The 18696-nt window shown below is 37.5% G+C and overlaps 2 protein-coding genes across 5 annotated transcripts in view; one reads left to right on the top strand and one right to left on the bottom strand.

Moving 5' to 3' along the window:
* Positions 1–2059: 2059 nt before the first annotated feature.
* ap3s1 (adaptor related protein complex 3 subunit sigma 1) lies at positions 2060–14522 on the bottom strand. Of its 2 annotated transcripts, XM_032515642.1 has the most exons (7): positions 14205–14522; positions 8958–9049; positions 8157–8268; positions 7963–8034; positions 6772–6879; positions 5277–5318; positions 2060–2527 (listed from the first exon to the last, which is right to left on the bottom strand). In XM_032515642.1, exons 1-6 carry the CDS (start codon positions 14271–14273, stop codon positions 5283–5285), a joined length of 489 nt encoding a protein of 162 aa, XP_032371533.1. In that variant the 5' UTR covers positions 14274–14522; the 3' UTR covers positions 2060–2527; positions 5277–5282. The 2 variants fall into 2 exon arrangements, with proteins under 2 accessions (XP_032371533.1, XP_032371532.1); XM_032515641.1 differs by lacking the exon at positions 5277–5318 and having other exon boundaries at positions 14205–14519.
* A 2957-nt stretch (positions 14523–17479) lies between these two features.
* The window catches only part of cdo1 (cysteine dioxygenase, type I), a 5560-nt gene continuing 4343 nt past the window's right edge, over positions 17480–18696 (top strand). Inside the window, exons 1-2 of one of the 3 annotated variants that reach the window (XM_032515637.1) lie at positions 17492–17745; positions 17988–18035. In XM_032515637.1, coding sequence (XP_032371528.1) covers positions 17576–17745; positions 17988–18035 — 218 coding nt within the window. In that variant the 5' untranslated portion in view covers positions 17492–17575. Of the gene's footprint in view, positions 17746–17987; positions 18036–18506; positions 18625–18696 lie in introns of those variants that run through there. The other 2 variants (XM_032515638.1, XM_032515639.1) reach the window with 2 other exon arrangements.

Genomic DNA, 18696 nt, shown 5'->3' with positions numbered 1-18696 from the left:
AGGATCATTATCCATTTGTAGAAGCCATCCTCTCTTTAACTTCACCATTTTCACAGATGGCATCAAGTTAGCGTCCAAAATTTGATGAAATTTTATTGAATCCGCTTTTCCTTCTACTTGTGAAATGTTCCCTGTGCCACTGGCTGCAAAACAACCACAAAGCATGATTGATTCACCTCCATGCTTAACAGTTGGACAGAAGTTCTTCTTATTAAATTCTGTGCCCTTTCTTCTCCAAACCGACTGTACCTTTGCTCATTCCGGCCAAAAAGTTCTATTTAAACTCATCGGTCCACTGACCTTATTTCCACAATGCATCAGGCTTGTCAATTTGTTCATTTGAAAATTTCAAACGCTGATTTTTGTGGTGAGGGCATAGAAGAGGTTTTCTTCCGATGACTCTTCCATGAAGACCATATTTGTTTGAGTATCTCTTTATAGTGGAATGGTGTACCACAACTCCAGTGTCTGCCAGGTCTTTCTGGATGGAACGTGGGTTTTGACTTGCTTTTCTTACAATCCTGCGAGCTGTTCTGTCTGATATTTTTCTTGGTCTTCCAGATCTTGCTTTAACTTCCACTGTTCCTGATGACTGCCTTATCTAATACATTCCAAACGAGGATACTGGCATCTGAAAACACTTTGCATCTTCTTATAGCCTTCTCCTGCTTTGTGCGTCAACTATTTTCAGTTTCAGTTTTCTAGACAACTGCTTAGAAGAAGCCGTGGTGCTGATTGTTGGGGGGGGGGTCAGATGAGTCTGGGCCATGGTGCTTTGTTGGGGGGGGGGGGGGGTCAGATGAGTCTGGCATTTCAAACCTAAGATTGACTCACTTGGTCTTTCCAGACGATGATTGAGAACAATCCATGACACCGTCAGGTCTTAGCTTTCCGAAGGGGGCGGTGCATGCTATAACTCTGCAGGGTACCCAAACTTTTGCAGACGCCATTTTTTTGTTTCCGTTATTTTAAAAGTGTAAATGATAGAAATAAAATCTAACTTCTTGTGACATATTATACGAATGTCTGATCCACTGTATGTATATGTATGTATATATATATATATATATATATATATATATATATTTATTTATTTACACACACACACACACACACACACAATTTACATGGTTTTGTTTTAAAAAAAAAAACATTGTTGTACCGCACATGGCTGCCGCTCCTCTTTTCACCCCCTGTGTTTAGGTCTCTGTTTTAGCTACAGAGTGAGACATCTCACTTCTATACTAACTTTGTTGGGAGTCACACATTCGCAGTAGTTCGGTCAGCTGGATAACTTTCTCCAACGTTGGTCAGTACAAGGCAGAATTAGCAGGGAGACTTCTATTTGTGGAATACCTGCAGAACAATGACATGTAAGTAGTTCTTTTGTAGATTAGGGTGAAGTAGTGTGTATTGTAACACGAGCTAGCATGCTAGCATTAGCATGTGCTACTGCCACCTCATCTCAGCTAGTGATGTAGAAAGCCATGCAGATTTCGAACAGCTCACCCGGAGACTGAAGGCAGAGAACATTCAGAAACCTCCATCTCACTCGAAACAGCATGGATAGTTTTTTTCCAAGTTTGTATGCGCATGGAAGCACCAGAGACACAAAATAACACCCCAAATCCCAGAAAAAAATAATATGCGATCTTTAATATAAGATAATAATAAAAATTAAGGCCAACACAAAGGTTGCGTTTCGACAGTTTATTATGTTGAAAAAGAAGAGAGAGAAATCATGCACAGAATAAAATTAAGATAATTTTTTTGATATGACAAGATAAATCATTTAAAAATATTTTGCATACAGTTAAGAAAAGACAAAATCATATCAGCATATTTCTGTCAAACAGCATATCTGTAATATAACATTCTATGCACTGATTTTACAAACAAGCTTGTATGACTTTCAATACTGTAGCAAACCTGTTTCAATTTGGTATTCAAAATAGTTTCCTACCCTTTCCTCCATTGATTGATTTCTCTAGCCTGGAATAACCAAACCAATAAGACTGTCCAAAAACGTCCCAAACTGCTGGACCTTTTGTTTTAAGTAAACACTGGAGTCAGTGAAATTATTTCAGCTACAAACTGACACAGATCTCTACTGTAGCAGCTGAACATCAAGGGTTAACCTCCAGCGAGGAAGAAGGAATGTACCACAAATAAATAAATACTTCATTTTTCCTTCCAACAGAAATTCAAAGCACGTAAAACATTCTTTTTTTTTTTAATAGGAAAAACAAAGAGTTAACACCAAATAAGGAGTGTCAAAGCATACAGTACCTTCAAGATATATATATTTTTGATAAAAGCTAGTAATTTGAGGTTTTGGTAACCGATTGCATCACGGTAAACATTGGCTGACATCTGCAGCTTCAGGATCTCGCTGCCACTATTTGAAGGAGGGTAAATTTGGCACTTTTATGCTGATGTCACCAATGTTGATGTTTCTGGGCATTTCCGGGAGGTTCATGTTCTTTACAGCTGATACGGCACGAGCAGGCGCTCCTGCAATACCGGCCTATACACACATGTAAACACACACACACACACACACACAAAAACAAACACATGGAAGGTTGATAAGATACAAATCAGCAAATCAAAAAAGCACCTTGTATACAACAACACACTGAACAGTGAAATTAGCACACGGACACAACCCACACACACACACACACACACACACACACACACACACACACACACACACACACACACACACACAACACACACACACCACACACACACACACACACACACACACACCACACACACACACACCACACACACACACACCACACACACACACAAACACACGTTGCTAAACAGACTACTAGACAAAAACAGTCAACTGCTGACAAAATGCAAAAGCACTGACAGCTACGAAGACAGACATGTGCAAATGTACATTCAGATGCCTTCATAGCTTCATATGCACATGCATTATTTGGTTCTATAATGATTTTCAACACAACCAGAGCCAATTATGAATCAACTGTGAGGACACACTGTACTAAACCATTCACTGATTTTGATGTATTGAGCAGTACTGGACATTCATCAAATGGACAAAAGGCAGCATTGCTTGGAAAGTGAACCCACCGGACTCTTGAGGACCGATAAGGGTAAAAATGCAAGGAGAGAATTGGGTAAAGCAGAAAAAAATGGATTTGGATATGAAGACGGAAATGATGTTTTGAATAGATATGTATGGATGTTTAGAATGTGTGCATTATAGTTAAACAAACAAAGACATATTAGCCATATTACAGGTGATACTGTGCTTCTAGTGGGTTAAATTAATTATGGAAAGACTACACATGACTGCAGCTATCTAAATACATATTTGTGAATAGAGGAACAAGAATATCTACCAATAGCGTTAACTACTAATGATATGAGGAGGTTGTTAGCCTAATAAAACTAAACTACAATGGTAAATCTACTCTCAGAGACAGAGGAGGCACTTCACTCTAACACAATGAATCTCAATGTGAAACTATATAAGAGCAATTTAGCATTTTTAAAAGGAAAGCATCAAGGTAGTTTAGCTTTTTTGAGCAATAAAACACATCTGTGAAGAGAGAATGATTGGATGTTTTGGTCTCAAGTGTGAGCAGACATTTGAGAATCACTGCAGTTAGAGATCCCCACACTGAATCTTCAGAAGACAGACCCAAAAATGACCAAAAGGCTTAAACCGCAGAGAACTGTAGGTTGTCATTGCCTCATTGTTCTCTCACATTCAAACAAGTAGCCTCGTAACTCAATGAGTGATATGACACACATAGAGTATATGTCTGGAATGTAGATTTGTCTACTTCACTTATTTTCACATGGTTAGTTCAACGGACCGTTTGTGTTATGGGACATTCCTCCCTCTGCCAAAAATCAAGGAGACTTGTGTTAGAGGGAATGATGACCGTGGTGTTAACCGAGAGGAATGCTGATCCAGCACATGGGCTCAGTATGCAGGAGTCAGACTCCAAATATTTCTTTCCTCACAGTGGGTAGCCTGGAGACCCACTGTGCATGTCCATAATAGTTGGTTGTTCATCAAATGCTGGGTGAACAATAAGTCCAGAAATAGTAACACCAGCTGTTAAATACAAGACAATGGCTTGATTCTCTGGTTCCATGTAAGAGAGTTATATGAGAAACTTGATACCACTCTCGTGTCTGTAAGGTAAATGTGTAGATAGCACAAACAGGATGAAACAGCTAGTCTGGCTCTGTCCAAGCTAGCTACTCTAAAGGTCACTACTGTAATTAACAGGCTATAACAAATTGTTTGACCCTGTACAAAAATCTAAGTGTGAAAATAACAATAGCCATTTTACCCAGGGTTATATGTCCACGATTTCTTTGCCACGACCAGTAACTTCCGGCTCCACTGGTTGCCTGGCAACATGTCCCGGCCAACAAATAAACCGGCATATAACCCCCCAAAAATTGATGTTGCACTTTTTACATTTGTATTTTTTGTACAAATTAAACAAAGAAGATATAAAATGTTAATAAGTGAGCTTTAGAAGAGATTGTAGGTCCCTTTGGACAGAGCCTGGCTAGCGGTTTCATTTAGTTTACAGTCTTTATGCTAAGCTAAGCTAACTAGCTGCAGCTGTAGCTACATATACCATACAGATATTTAAGCGTTATCAATCCTCTCATTTAACTCTCAGCAAGAAAGTTAATGAGCATATTTCCCAAAATATCAAACTATTCCTTAAATACAGCGCACCACTTTAGGCCAGAGAAGTTTTGATAGTATCACAGTTACATGTGATTATAACACAAAAAAGACAAATCTCATTACATAATTTACATTTTCTAAAAATAGGTAAAAGAACTCTGAAGATTATAAATAAAAGGCCTTTTTAATAAAACGTCTAAAACGAGATACAAAGAGTTCTGTAGCCTCTCTAACCTGTAGATTAATATCTCTTTGAACTACATGGGTGGATACGTAATACGTACACCTTACATGTATAATGCACCGTCACAAACTACAGCTTCAAAAATTATCTTGAACAATCATCTCTCTGACACAGTCCCAACAGCAGTTCAACATTACACACTTAAAAATAGTATTTACTATTTATTTAATAGATTCACCAGTGGCAACATTTTTGGGTCTGCCATGAAAGATTCCTACTGTATGTTAGTGACATCAGTTGGCTTTTACATGGAGGGCCATATGGTGAGATTCGAGAAGTGAAGTAAACTTCAGTTAAGGTTACAGTACTTGGTTGTAAATTTAGCAGTACCTGTGTCTACCTGTCCTGCCTGGTAGACTGAAAGATAAAAGTCTGTAAAGAGAGAAAAGAATGGAAAGAACTAGACAGGGTCAGGAAAAAGAGGAATGAGGAATGTTAAAGCAGATTCAAGTAATTACAGTTTATCTCCACAGTAGAGAATGATAGGACCTATCATAGACCACATATTTAAAATGCCAGAAGTGATCTAAAGCTTTGCCCACAATTATTCTTTATAGCAAAAAATATATTGAGATATTAATTGAGAAAGTTTTTTTGAAGAAAAACCCTATTGCCCCTTCATCAGTCTTTAGCCAATCTGGGAGGAGAACAGCTCGTTCCTTGCTCCCCAGACACTGACCTATAAATGGACAATGTCATTTTGAATTAGCATCAGTTTGAAAAACACACTGCAGTCTAGGGTAGGTCCAGGAGAGAAGGACAGAGCAGCTCTGATGATTGTAAAACAGTAAAGGACTGCTTGCAGAACATCAATCAAAAATAAAAGATTCTGTCTCATTAAAGCACACAATGCAGGTCCGATTATTAGAGAAAGTGTACTTTGTAACCACTTAAATACAAATGATGAGCACATGATTGCTATCAGCCAGTTAAAACCCTGGCAATGTAACCCTTCACTTCATTGTGTAAGCACCAATATGCAGCAAATTTGTACAAACTTTGTGTCAGCGTTTCTCATTGCAATTGTAGAAAAAGGAATACCTAAAAACATTGCCTTAATGTTAAGACATCATTGCAGTGTGTTGTAAGTCATTTAAAAACAAGGCCAAATCCTTAGTGCGGTTAAGAGTTAGGACTATCAGAGGCCAAAATCCACATTATGCAAAACAGAAGTGATTTCATGAAATTGTCTCTGGCTGTCTGTCTGATTAAAACTTTCTGATAAGTAAATGAACGTTTATCTGCTAGAAAGAGGCTGTAGGGCAAGCAGAGCAATGTCCTTGCACAGAGCAAATATCCAAGCAAGGACACTGGCTTATAGATGTAAAAGAAACGCATTTACTCCAACAATAAATAACAATTCACATTCTTCTCTAAAATAATAGGACTGTAAAACACAGTCTACAACCAGCCTGTTTTCATGAATATATGTCAAATCTACATGACATAAATATCACGTGAGTGAGTGAGAGATTCAATGGGCACGGATTTTGGAGATGCACTGGGAGAAAAAAAATGGTACAGTTAAGTCTCCATAATAATAACAACAATAGTGATGACTATGATGCAGTATTTCATACTGAGGGATACGGGAGAGGATATGTTGAGTGTTGACCTGTGTTGAGAGCAGTGCAGCAGCGAGAGGAGAGGGCAAACACAAAAGCACAAACACTCAAGAGTAGGTGGAGAGCATCCATATAGTCACTGGAGAAAAGCATGCAGGGTGCAGCATACACACATGCCTGCATACTGTATATGATACTGCAGAGAGTATTGGAAGTAGGGTCAAGTCATACATACAGTGGACGGGCAGGGTCAGCCTTACCTCAGACTTCTCCATCTTGTTCTGGGCATCCACCTGTGTGATGATTTCATTCATGTTGGTCTCCAGGACCATCCCACCCATCACCATCTCTGCCAGTATGTTGTGGACCTGAAAGAAGTAAGATGTGAATCATGCTTTAATATCATTACACAAATATTTTTTGCAAGGATTGAGTTTGCATTTGCTTTAAATCCCCTTATTTAGCATTTAGAAGCACTAAACAAACATGTAATAATTACACACTGTAATGGAAGTACCGTACAAGCAGATATAAGGACAGTGTTTAATAATATAAAGTATTCATCAATTATAACGTCTCCTCTGAAGATACATTGAATACTATTACAATCGTGTTTTACTATATTGTCATTCATTATCTGTTTATAAACCAGCCTCCACCACAGGATGAGTTGACAGATGCATTAATAAACACATACAGTATATCTGCTTACGTTGTAATGTGGTATAAACCATTGGTTAATATACTGCTTATTAATGCTACTGGACAACATTCACATTGGAGGTGTGGTACTCCAAAAAGACTCGGGCCAACCCTGTTGCAAGACCATAACAGGTGAAATCAAAATTGCAATTTGGCTGCAACTAATGATTATTTTCATAATCGATCAATCTGCAGATTATTTTCTCAATTAATTGAGATTTTTCTTTCTATTTCTATAAAATGTCAGAAATAGTACAAATTGTTTATGAGAATATTACAAGAACATTGTGTGGCATATTTCAATTACTTATTTTGTCCAAGCAGCAGCCTAAAACCCAAAGATCTTGACTTCACATAAGATCATAGATGACAAAGCAGCAAACCCTCCTGAAGACGATTGTTTGGCATTTCTGCTTGAAAAATTACTTAAACGATGAATCAATTGACAAAATAGTTGCTGATTAACTAATTTATTAAACCAAATAATGGACTATTCATGTCAGCTCCAGATTTCAGTATACAAGTTGCTTTTAACACATAATACAGTATGTGTAATCAATCAATCAACCAATAATGAAAAACACTCACTGAAAATCTGTTACAGCACAAGACACAATGAGGAGTGTTGAGACAATAACCACTCGGGCTGAATAGTATAACTATTTCCTACTTTCTAGGATTTAACATTCAAGTAGTTTCATGAATATGTAAAATCACAAAGAGGAATACAGATTAAATGTACTTCTTACCTTGTCTACATGGAAAATTAAGTCAAGCTCACAGACATTCTCAAAGCATTTGTCCAGCGTTTCCACAAATACCTAAAAGTAGAAGAAATGTAATGTTTAAAAAAAAAAAAAAAAGACTTGCCATCTATTGTACCTCATAAACAAACAAAGAAGACACGTGATAACAGATACACTATGGTTTCCCAGGCGTTTACCTGGATTAAGTCTAAAATTCCTAGTTCACTCTCTGAGGAGTCCACACAAAACACAAAGTACAGTGTGGCGTAGTGTCGGTAGATCAGCTTGTAGTCTGATCCTCCAATCAACCTGAAACACACAGGACAAGGAAACATTACACCAATACCTGCCCTGAGTGAATACATTACATGCTAAAACATAAAATACAATGACCATTATCTAATCACTCAGCAGATGTACAAAGATCTTTGACCGTTTCATTACATGCTGTAAACATGTTATGAAACCAGAGGAACATCGGGACAGAAACGGGATGTTTTTACTCATAAATCAATATGTGTAAAGATAGGACATGCTAACATGAGAAGATATGAAAGTTAATGATTATTCGGTCTGTTAATGGGTTTGACCTCAGTAGCCAAAATGGCTTAAGACATAGGAAATGTTGTAACACCCCCTCATCCTGACATGTTGGTTGATGTGATAACACTCAGTAATTGCCTGACGCTCAATGAACACTATAATACAATGTTTGTTTCAACCATGTGGCTTTGGTGTCACATGATGTAAGGCAACAGAGAGGGAGGAAGGCCAGATTTACAAGGTAAAACGACAACTACTTTGTTCCTCATTTATGAATGAGAGATGAACTTCAAACAAACATTGTTACAACTGATTTCACCTTTCCTTGGGTGAAATGAATTCCTGTGCTGCTGCATCAGAGTAAATAATTCTACTTTTATTTTTCACTTCCTCTCGCATTTAGACACAGTCACTTATGCACTAGCAGACCGTGCTAATGCACTTTCACAACTTACATTCCACCTTCTAGGAAATTACAGACGTTCTCATCTCTTTTCGAGACCAAGTGGAAGGTTTCCCTGATGATCTGTTGCTCTATGTCTTCATTCTGCAGGATTGGATGAGGAAACAGAGATTGTTAAACAAAGAGTAGATGGTAAATAATGTGTTGTTTGTGCACCTAATTGCTTCCAGTGAAGTGTTTCATTACTCATATCCAGAAGACTGCGTTGGCGGGTAAATAAATGGTTCCCCTCACCTCTCTTTTTCTAAAATATATGTATTAGTTCTGAGTGAAAAAACATGATTGAAATACTTATCATTATCTTTGTCATATCTAAACATAACCTAGTGCCCACAGGCTACACAGGCAATGATGTCATTGTACAAGCTGAACCAAGGCAGGCTCATCTTATTGTTTGCTAATGGATTAGATTCTGTTTAATACCTCAAATATCCTTGGGCATGTTTGCAAGCACTAAAAGGCTTGATTTTTGGACTCACAGTTGAAGATTCCCAGAATTAATAGGGGATCCCAAAGTCCCATGCCACAAAAAAAATCTAAATAATCTAAATATCAGACTTTTGTGTTAGGTTATTTGGGTATTTTACATAACTTAGTTGATGAAAATGCACACTCAAGGTCCAGGAGAAAGCATCCAAAAAGGCATGATTAGATGTAGGGCATGATTAGATGTAGGGCATGATTAGATGTAGGGTTTTCCATTAATCAGTATTTGAGGCTAGATAACATCCTTAATTTTAGATTTTGTAATATCTCAATATGATAAAAGTGTCTTTTCCTAGTTTTACAAGGCTGCATTATAGTAATGTAATTTTCTGAACTTACCAGACGTTTGTAGCTCATCTATTATTTGCCTTTATCTACTAAGTCATTATATCCACATTACTGATGATCATTTATCACAAATCTCCTTGTGTAAATATTCTGTGAAAGCACCAATCGTCAACCCTAAAATATCGCCGCAACATCGACATTGATGTATTTGGTCAAAAGGATTATGATGTTTGATTTTCTCCATATCGCCCAGCTCCAGTCTGACATTTTTAATCTAACCTTAAAAACCTCAATCAAAAGTCAACAGTGGTTAAAACCTTGTTGTGTGCCTCTCTAATACTGAGCCCGCCTCACCAAAGGGTGCTTACGTCCTCTTGGGGTGCATAAGGTCAGTGAGCACAAGGAGAGAAGAGGCTGTCCAGAATGCAGCTGACTGGAAGGCTGTATCGGTCATGTGGCTTATAGCATGACTTGTAGCAGGGTTACAGTACTCACAGTTAAATGGTACATCTGTAAGACTGAGAAGTCCTAAGCTGCATCTTTTAAAATTGTAATCAAGATGTTTCTGGTGTTAAGGGTTTATGTTATTTGGTTTTAATGGACGGTGCTCCCATGCCTATGGACCACATTTGGCCTTCTAAACCAGCAACTTTCCTCTGAATTTAAAGTGAGTTTAATCAGCCAGTAACACCAGTCATCCCTGATTTCATTGTGAAAGAGTTATATTCAAAGGCATACATTAGGGCTGCATGATATGACCTAAAATCAAAATCACGATTGATTGACGATAAATGAACAATAATTAATCACGTTGTTCTAAATCATCTTTTCTGAAGCCAAAATGTTTCCCGACGATGTACTAGCATGACTAGCATGCAGTACAGGTGGCCTTATGGTTAAGATGCATACTATATAACCGCAACATCGCCACTTTGTTACATGTTATACCCCTCTCTCTTGCCGCAATGTTTCTTGTCTGCATCTTGACTGTAATCTCTCCAAAAGGCCAGAAAATGTATCTTATAAATACTTTATAACACACTTAAGACTTAAGACCATATGGACATGGTGTTTTAATCTGTTCACTCATACAATATCCTTCACTTACAGGTGACCTCAAGAAGAGTTATAGTTGTTTACAACTACCTTATAGTGTGTCATTGACCATATATTTAATGTGTAAATACTGCTTATGAATACTAAAAAGGGGGGTAAGTAAAGTGTAACCACAAATTCTAAGCTTGGGATGGCTAACACAAAGATTTCCAACTCTAACATTGTCACTTTCTGTATATATTAGATGTCTTTATACAATAAAGCACTGAAGCCTACACAGCACTACAAGTTCATAACCTAACTGGTAACGCAAATAAACTATCTGCTAAAAACAGTAACACAGCTAGCCATATGTATGAAAAGTTATATCCTGCCTGCCAGTAAGACGACACCTCAGCTTTTAATATAACAGAGTGTCTACATAGCATTTCTATAATTCAATCAATTCCAATGTATCATCAAATACACCATGTGCATCTTCATATATAGATACTGGGACATGTTAAATGCAGCAACTATGCTCTGCCTTGTGTTTTTAAGTGAAGAGAGTAGGCCGGGACCTTTTTCAATTAATGGTTTCATCTTTGAAATATTCCAATCACTGTTTTCCAGAGCCGAAGGGGACATCTTAAATGTATAATGTTAAATTTACCCAACCTACTGTCCAAATTCTAGATCTGAAACAAATTGTCAATAACCAATTCATTGTTTGAATCATTGATCAAGCAACAACGTCAAACTCATATCTGACATTGCTGCTTTTCTTTGTCTTGAGGTTTATTGATAGTAAACTAAATTTTGTGAACTGATGGTCGAACAAAAACAGCAATTTGTAGATGTTACCTTGTGCTCTAGGAAATCTTATGTTGGCTTTTTCACAGTTTTCTGATATTTTATAGACCTACTGATGAATTGGTTAGGAATAAATTCCAATAGCCCTAACAAAAATCAAAGATATTCAGTGTACTAACCTAGAGTGGTGAAAGAAGTAGTCATATATTTTACTTGAGTAGCAACAGTTACAAGTAAAAGTCCTGCTTTAGCATTATACTTAAGTACAAATGTTTTAGCATCATAATACAGCCTATCAAACTCAAAATATGAATCACGATTTTTAAGCTTAGAATTGATATCACGATTCTTCGCCACGATTTTTTTCTCACAAAGTGTAATGTTTATTGCACACATGAACCATGACAAAACAAAACAAATTGGCAGTATCAAACATAGATTGTTTTTGGCACCTATAGCACATTGCGCATCACCACAAGCCTGTAAACATAGAGGCCTTAATGAAGAGAAGGGAGAGCTTTAAAACTTATTTTATACAGTATATCTTTAAAACTCACAGAAGGAAGTAGTAGCGTTTGTGATGCAGTTGGCTTTTTAAAGTCAAAGTTATTTAAAAATTAAAATCGTGAACAGGGTGAATTGAGATCGCGATTTTATAACAATTAATCGTGCAGGCCAATATCAAAGTACCAAAAATAAAAGTCCTCATAATGCAGAATGGCTCATTACAGAATAATTTAGATTATATTATTGTATTACAGGCTAAGTAATGCATTAATGTGTACAACACTTTATTGTTGCAGCTGGTAAATGTAGGAATAATTTCAATTAATTTATACACTGCTGGGTAGCTTGCAATATAGCTTTTATATTATATTGACATTTTATATGCTGATTATATTTTGTATCAAAAAATGGATATACTCAGAAGAAAACAGATTTACTCAAGTAGTACAAGCACCTCAAAAATGTACTGAAAAACAGTACTCTGTGCATGAAAAAATGACCATGATTAACTGCTAATCAAAATAGTTCCCAATGAATGAAGTTGCTGGCTCTAAGTCAACTTGCTATTGTAGCACCAATATGGCATGCAGCCAACCTTGACATTAAAATCCAATTAGGAGAAGCCAACACAGCATGCCCAACCAAGCATATTACATAACCTGTTAGATGCCATACCTGCATGGAGCTTATTTGTTGAGTTCCCTGACAGAGCAGTAGGCAAGGACAGTAAAGCTAGCTGAACCAGTGAAAGTAAAGACGGGAGCACGAGACACTCACAAGGACGTTATTAAAGAAGGCATGTGACACAAACAGAGGGAACTCACTCCACTGTGCTCATCGCTAACAGCTGGATTTAACCCTTGTGTTGTCTTCACTTTTAGGACCCTCTTGTATCCCCCAGGTCAAACTGACCCGTGACTTATATAGTGTTTTGAAAAACAATTCTGAATAAAAATTTTACTTCATAATCTATTACCAGATATTGTCTTTATCTCAATTTCAAACGATTGAGATAACATATATGTGTAGGGAATGCAATCAGTCTCTACCAGAACACAATTAAAAATGGAAAAAGGATTCGGGTTTTTTTGTCATAAGGTTATAATTCATGTTAAAAATCCACTATGTGATCATTCTTTTCTTGGAAAAAAAATAAGTGGGACAAGGTTTGGAAGATTCTGTACTGTGATGCAGAGGTATTTATCTTTTTTGCCCCCCCCCCACCCTTGATGTGCAGGTGTAATTCATATAGTGCTAGGAAATAGTTTGGTGTATTAAATGTTATGGTGGACAAATGACAGAGGGTGCGGGAAAGAGAGAGCAAACAGCTTCTCATTGCTCAGATTATGAAAATGAAACTGTGTGTGTGTGTGTGTGTGTGTGTGTATGTGTGTAGGTGTGTGTGTGTGTTGGGTGTGTGTGTGTGTATGTGGTGTGTGTGTGTGTGTGTGTGTGTGTGTGTGTGTGTGTGTGTGTGTGTGTGTAAACGTGTAAACGTGTAAACGTGTTTGGGCTTGCACATGTGTGTTTGTATGTTTGTGTCTGTGGTCATGTTTCTGTGTGTCTCTGTGTATGCGGGTCAAACTGACCCGAAGACCATATGAAGGATGTGAAGGTTTATACATGTTTATCACAGAAAAGGAGGTAAGGCCATTGATTTTCAGGTAGAACAATGTAAAACTTTGAAACGGGTCAATTTGACCAAAAGACTTTTGGCTACATGGGTTAGCATGACAAGTGGGCACAATCCTGTTCATACAGGAACAGCCGGAATCCGATAGCCTCGCTTCGGCTTGCACACGTTTAATTATTCATATTGTTAAAAGGACAGTGGTTCAGACTGACATCTTCTAACGTCACACCAGGGTCAGTTTGAAACAACAGCACATCACGGGGCGGTTGTAAAGTCCACACACCTTCCCATTCAAACAGTTTGCAACAACATGAATGCATATTTAAGCTATAGCTACGTCTGCCTTGGTTTGCATTAAGAAAACAAACAAAGTATCTCAACAGCCATTGCTTGAGGTTTATAATTCACTGTTTTCAGCTTAGCCTATCCCAACCTTTATGAACAATTACACATGTAAATACATGACACGTTACTCACATAATGCTCGTAGAATTTAGAAAGCCTTGGTTTCCCATGGTTGTTGAATATTAAAATGGCTTTTATCATGACTGTAGCTGAGCGGAGGGAGGCGGGGGAACAGAAAGGGGTCAGTCTGTGAAAGACTGTTGTCTGTCAACTCCAGTGGACCCAGGTCCGAGTGGGATTCAGGAGCTAAATCCCGTTCCGATTTAAGGTTAATACGGGATAGCTTGGAGCTACACGCTACTCTTCCATCGTCTCTTTACGGAAATATTCCACGTCAAAGGACCTATTGAGCAGTCATTGCTCTCCTCCTCCTCCTCCTCCTCCTCCTGCTACAGCAGCCGCGATGGTTCAAAACTCAGCCGTGCGAACCGTCTGCAGAGGGAACACGTGATTATTTTTATTTCTCGAGTGATACTCAGACAATCCATACAGAGGGGTAAAACTCAAAAATAGTTTATTTCGAATATGTCAAGCCTTGTCTCAATTTCTGGTGTTTTCAAAAAGATTCAGTGTTTTGTTTATTTCTACATTCATCTATTTAAATTATTTAATTTTAAATGGAAACTTATTTGGTTGATGAATAACCAAATAAGTTCACAATAAACACATAGTAGCTAGAATTTTACTTAATAACACGTTAAAAAATGATAAGTGAAGTGTGCATTTTTGTCACACAGAGGGTTTAGAGATGCATAAATGTTCACATAAATTAAAAAAGTCTAAAGTTATGGATATGGTATTTCCCCAAGAAAAAAAAAATATTATAGCCAGTCGATAACTGTTCTATTGTTGGTATGAACAGACACAAATAAAACCATGCATTCCAAAAAAGTGAACTACTTTACTAAAAAATAAACAAAGAAACACCTGTGTCCAAATTGTGGCGTGTAATATTGCTTCTATTTCAGATATACAAACCCACAGGGATTTCTGGATCTTGCAGACACGAAAGGTGACGTTTTCAGAACAGTATGAGACTAAATAATGTACTTGTATTGCACTATATGACTCATATAGAGTGGATTTAAGTAAATTAGAAACCCTTGCTCATTTTCAGTTAAACACAGGTCAACACACGTAAAGCCGCATTCTTTTTTTAGATCTACAAAACCATTAAACTAGTTTAAATCTCATTTCCTATTAGACCAATCATTATGTATGTGTCCTAAAAGAGTGTCTCATATCACTGGCAGGGCCTTCAAGATGGGTAAAGTTGGATTACGTTTTGGCCACAAGGTGGAGCAACAGTACATCTGGAATTGATGATGTGGCAGCTCAGAAGAAAATTTGCCACATCTGATTTAAAGAGCAGTCTCCCCATTTTGTCTGTATATATGAAGCCCTGATTAACTTCCTCAGCCAAAGAAGTTGTCCCTTGGACAGACTGACACATGTTGAGATTTGCTGCTGGAACATCCCAGCCCAACTGTGGTCCTGACCCTTCTCTGGTAACCAGTAATGTGTAGACAATTTTAACTTATCCATTTCTGGAAAATGTGAGAAGTGTGCTGTTCTACTCAAGCGTTGTCCTTTAATTTCTCCAACGTTCTAGGCAAAGTGTCCTTCAGCAAGACATGGTACATAAAGTTCCAACTGAGCACTCTGACATTTGCAGTGGGATTTGATATGTTGCTTTTTTGAGCAACCACTGCTCAACGGCATGCAACAAAGACTTTGTACATTTATCTGAGCCATATATGACCCGCAATAACTGAAACTACTGCATGAGTTTCCACTACCATGTTGTTCTTCTTCATAGTGAGTGTCCTCCAATTTAAATGGGCGGAAAACCTTTAAGTGTTTATGAATTGCATATAATCAGGAAGGAGTGCTTATTCAGAAGGATTTATGGTTTACTGATGTTGCGAAAGCTAGACTGGCAAACGGTGCCAAGGACATACCCATAATAGGATGTTGGATGTGATATCAAAATAATGGAAAAGAGCATCGCTCCTTGTATCAGACTGTCCTGTCCATCCATGTTGGATTTTGTACATAAGTCCATCTAAAAGTTGTTTTCTTTTTCTTAAAAATGCTTGCACACAGATGCACACATGTACAGGCAGCTGGCGAGTCAAAGCCTTTACTCAATGTGGCTCCTGAGCTGAAACTTCAAATTTCAGATGGAATAGGTTCCCTGTTAGAGTCATTTACCAACAGCAGATGTAGCTGCTCTACAACAAGGACTTTTAAGTCTGACACTTACATTTAACTTATAATGGGCTTTTTATTTCTAATATGGGAATTATTATTTATTTAATTAAATATGTTCCCATCATGGTTCACTGACACCCACAAACTCTATACTTGTCTTTTTTATCTCAGTGGTTCTCAAACCTTTTCACATCATGGCCCCCCATCACAACCCCCCATCTGATAAGACTTTGTCCCAGGGTCTCCTACCTAATACAATTTTTGCTTCTAGATATTTTATTACAGAAAGTGAATGAAACTCATGAACAAAAAATCAAATCATATCGTATGATCATACATTCTGTCATTGTGTCACTTATGGATATTATAATTATTAGTAAAACATGAATTATTCAATTTTTTGTTGGGGACCCCTGGTACCCCTTCAAGGACCCACTTTGCGAACCACTGCTTTAAGGGATGATCAAATGATCTTGTTTGGTTTGACAACATTCCTGTGTGATGTGACATGAGTTGGCTAAACCATTGTGAATTTCTAGTATTGAATCACTTTCCCTTTGTTCGATTCTTTGCTTTAGATATTTCAATAGTTAGCATGTTCATCCTTTTGAACATTCTTCATGATCTAGAGCGTGGTTGATTACTTAGTGTATCCATTATTTCATAATCTCACAATCTCTTGAATTAATGCACCCAAAACATGGTTGATTGAAGGCCTACAAATAAACCTTACCAGACAGGCTACATGCCAGCAAACAAGACTTTATGTTTCTCAAAACCTTTCTTGATACCATTCATTCTTATGCTCTCTCCACATTGTTGGAGTAATGCCTCAGTGAGAAAGAGAAGGAAAGGGGGAGGTTGTGTGACAACGTGGTGGAATTGGACTCAAAGAGGATTAGTCCAAGTTCTTAATGTGTGGAATGAGTGCATATTTAAATAAAAACATGCATGATGAAAATTAGAAGTTATATATTTTCTATAGAGTTAATGTGGTACGTACCAGCCATGTATGTTAGCTATATTTTCTTATGTGCTAATAACAAATGTATTTAAATCAGACTATGTGCTGTGGGCGTTCACCTTGTTCCATAATGGTACAGTCCAACACCAGTTTGCTCCCAAATTGCAGCGCTGGCCTATAAAATAAGCCACTGCAGAAAGTTGGTAAGAGAAAGCTTTTGTTTTAACTGAATAGAAATATCTGCGAAATAACCTTCTGCAGAGAGATGGAGCACACCGAGGTGGTAAAGCCAGAATCTCTGGATGAACTGATAAAAATCTTGCATAAAATCTTCGAGAGTGACAGCATCAATGTTGAGGAGGTCCAAGACATAATGGAAGCATATGACAGCAATCCTCAGGACTGGATGAGATATGCAAAGTTTGACCAGTACAGGTAAATCAAGTTTGCTTGATAATGCTTGTGAGTTTGTTTTTGTTTTTTTACAGCAACTTATTAATGAGATATAAGTCATTTATTTTGTTGTTGCACTTTGCACTCTGTAGCCTTGTCTATCACCTTGTGACCATGTGTTGATGTTTTTGTTGTTTTAACTCGTTTAAACAAGTTTTTTTCAAGCGTATGTTTACATGGTGTCTGAAATTTGGTGTCTGCTGCTCTTATTTTATTACAAAAAGCACCTTTGATGGCTGCTCTAAAAAATCTAACCGCACTTGGAAAAACAGGTGAAAATAATGAGTTTAGGATAGGTTGTTTATAAAGTTTGCAAACTGAATGCATTTATACAATCTACACAATCGGTTTAATAATGTCGATCATTTAAAAAGCATCGTTCTTACATTTGAATGAAAACCAGTTGTTGTTTTCATACAGAATAGCAGCTTTCTTCTCCTTTTTTATACAAATAAAAAGGAACTTTTTTTCTTGATAAATGCGAAGAAAAAGCCAACTTGTCTGCAGAATTCCATGACTACAGTCTATTTTAAAAAGGCACTTTTACTTTGAGCTAATAACGTCATACAACAGTTTGTCGTAAATGCTTAACTCTGCAGTGGGGGGCTTCTCACGACAAATTTCGGGAGCTCTATTCAAACGTTCTCAATAGCTCCAGTGTTTTGATTAGTGAGGGATCAATGGAGGGAGGGTGAGTGGGCCATCCAATCAACACTGAGAACGGACACACACACCCGACTGGCTGGCAGTGTCTGCTGTCCTCCGGCGGGCGGGCTGCAGCTGCCTCCAACATATTTGGAGACTGAGTATCGACAACATTTAAAGACCAAGCAATGACACATACTGGCCTATATGATATGAGTAGGTTATCTGTATGGGAAATAAATTGAACAAACACTTATTGGTATCAGTGACCCCTTGTCTATATATATA

This window comes from Etheostoma spectabile, chromosome 5 (genome assembly GCF_008692095.1).
Source record: "Etheostoma spectabile isolate EspeVRDwgs_2016 chromosome 5, UIUC_Espe_1.0, whole genome shotgun sequence".
In the NCBI taxonomy this organism is placed as follows: domain Eukaryota; kingdom Metazoa; phylum Chordata; class Actinopteri; order Perciformes; family Percidae; genus Etheostoma; species Etheostoma spectabile.
The sequence above is the reverse complement of the archived record's forward strand: the minus strand, read 5'-3'. Positions and strand labels throughout refer to the sequence as shown.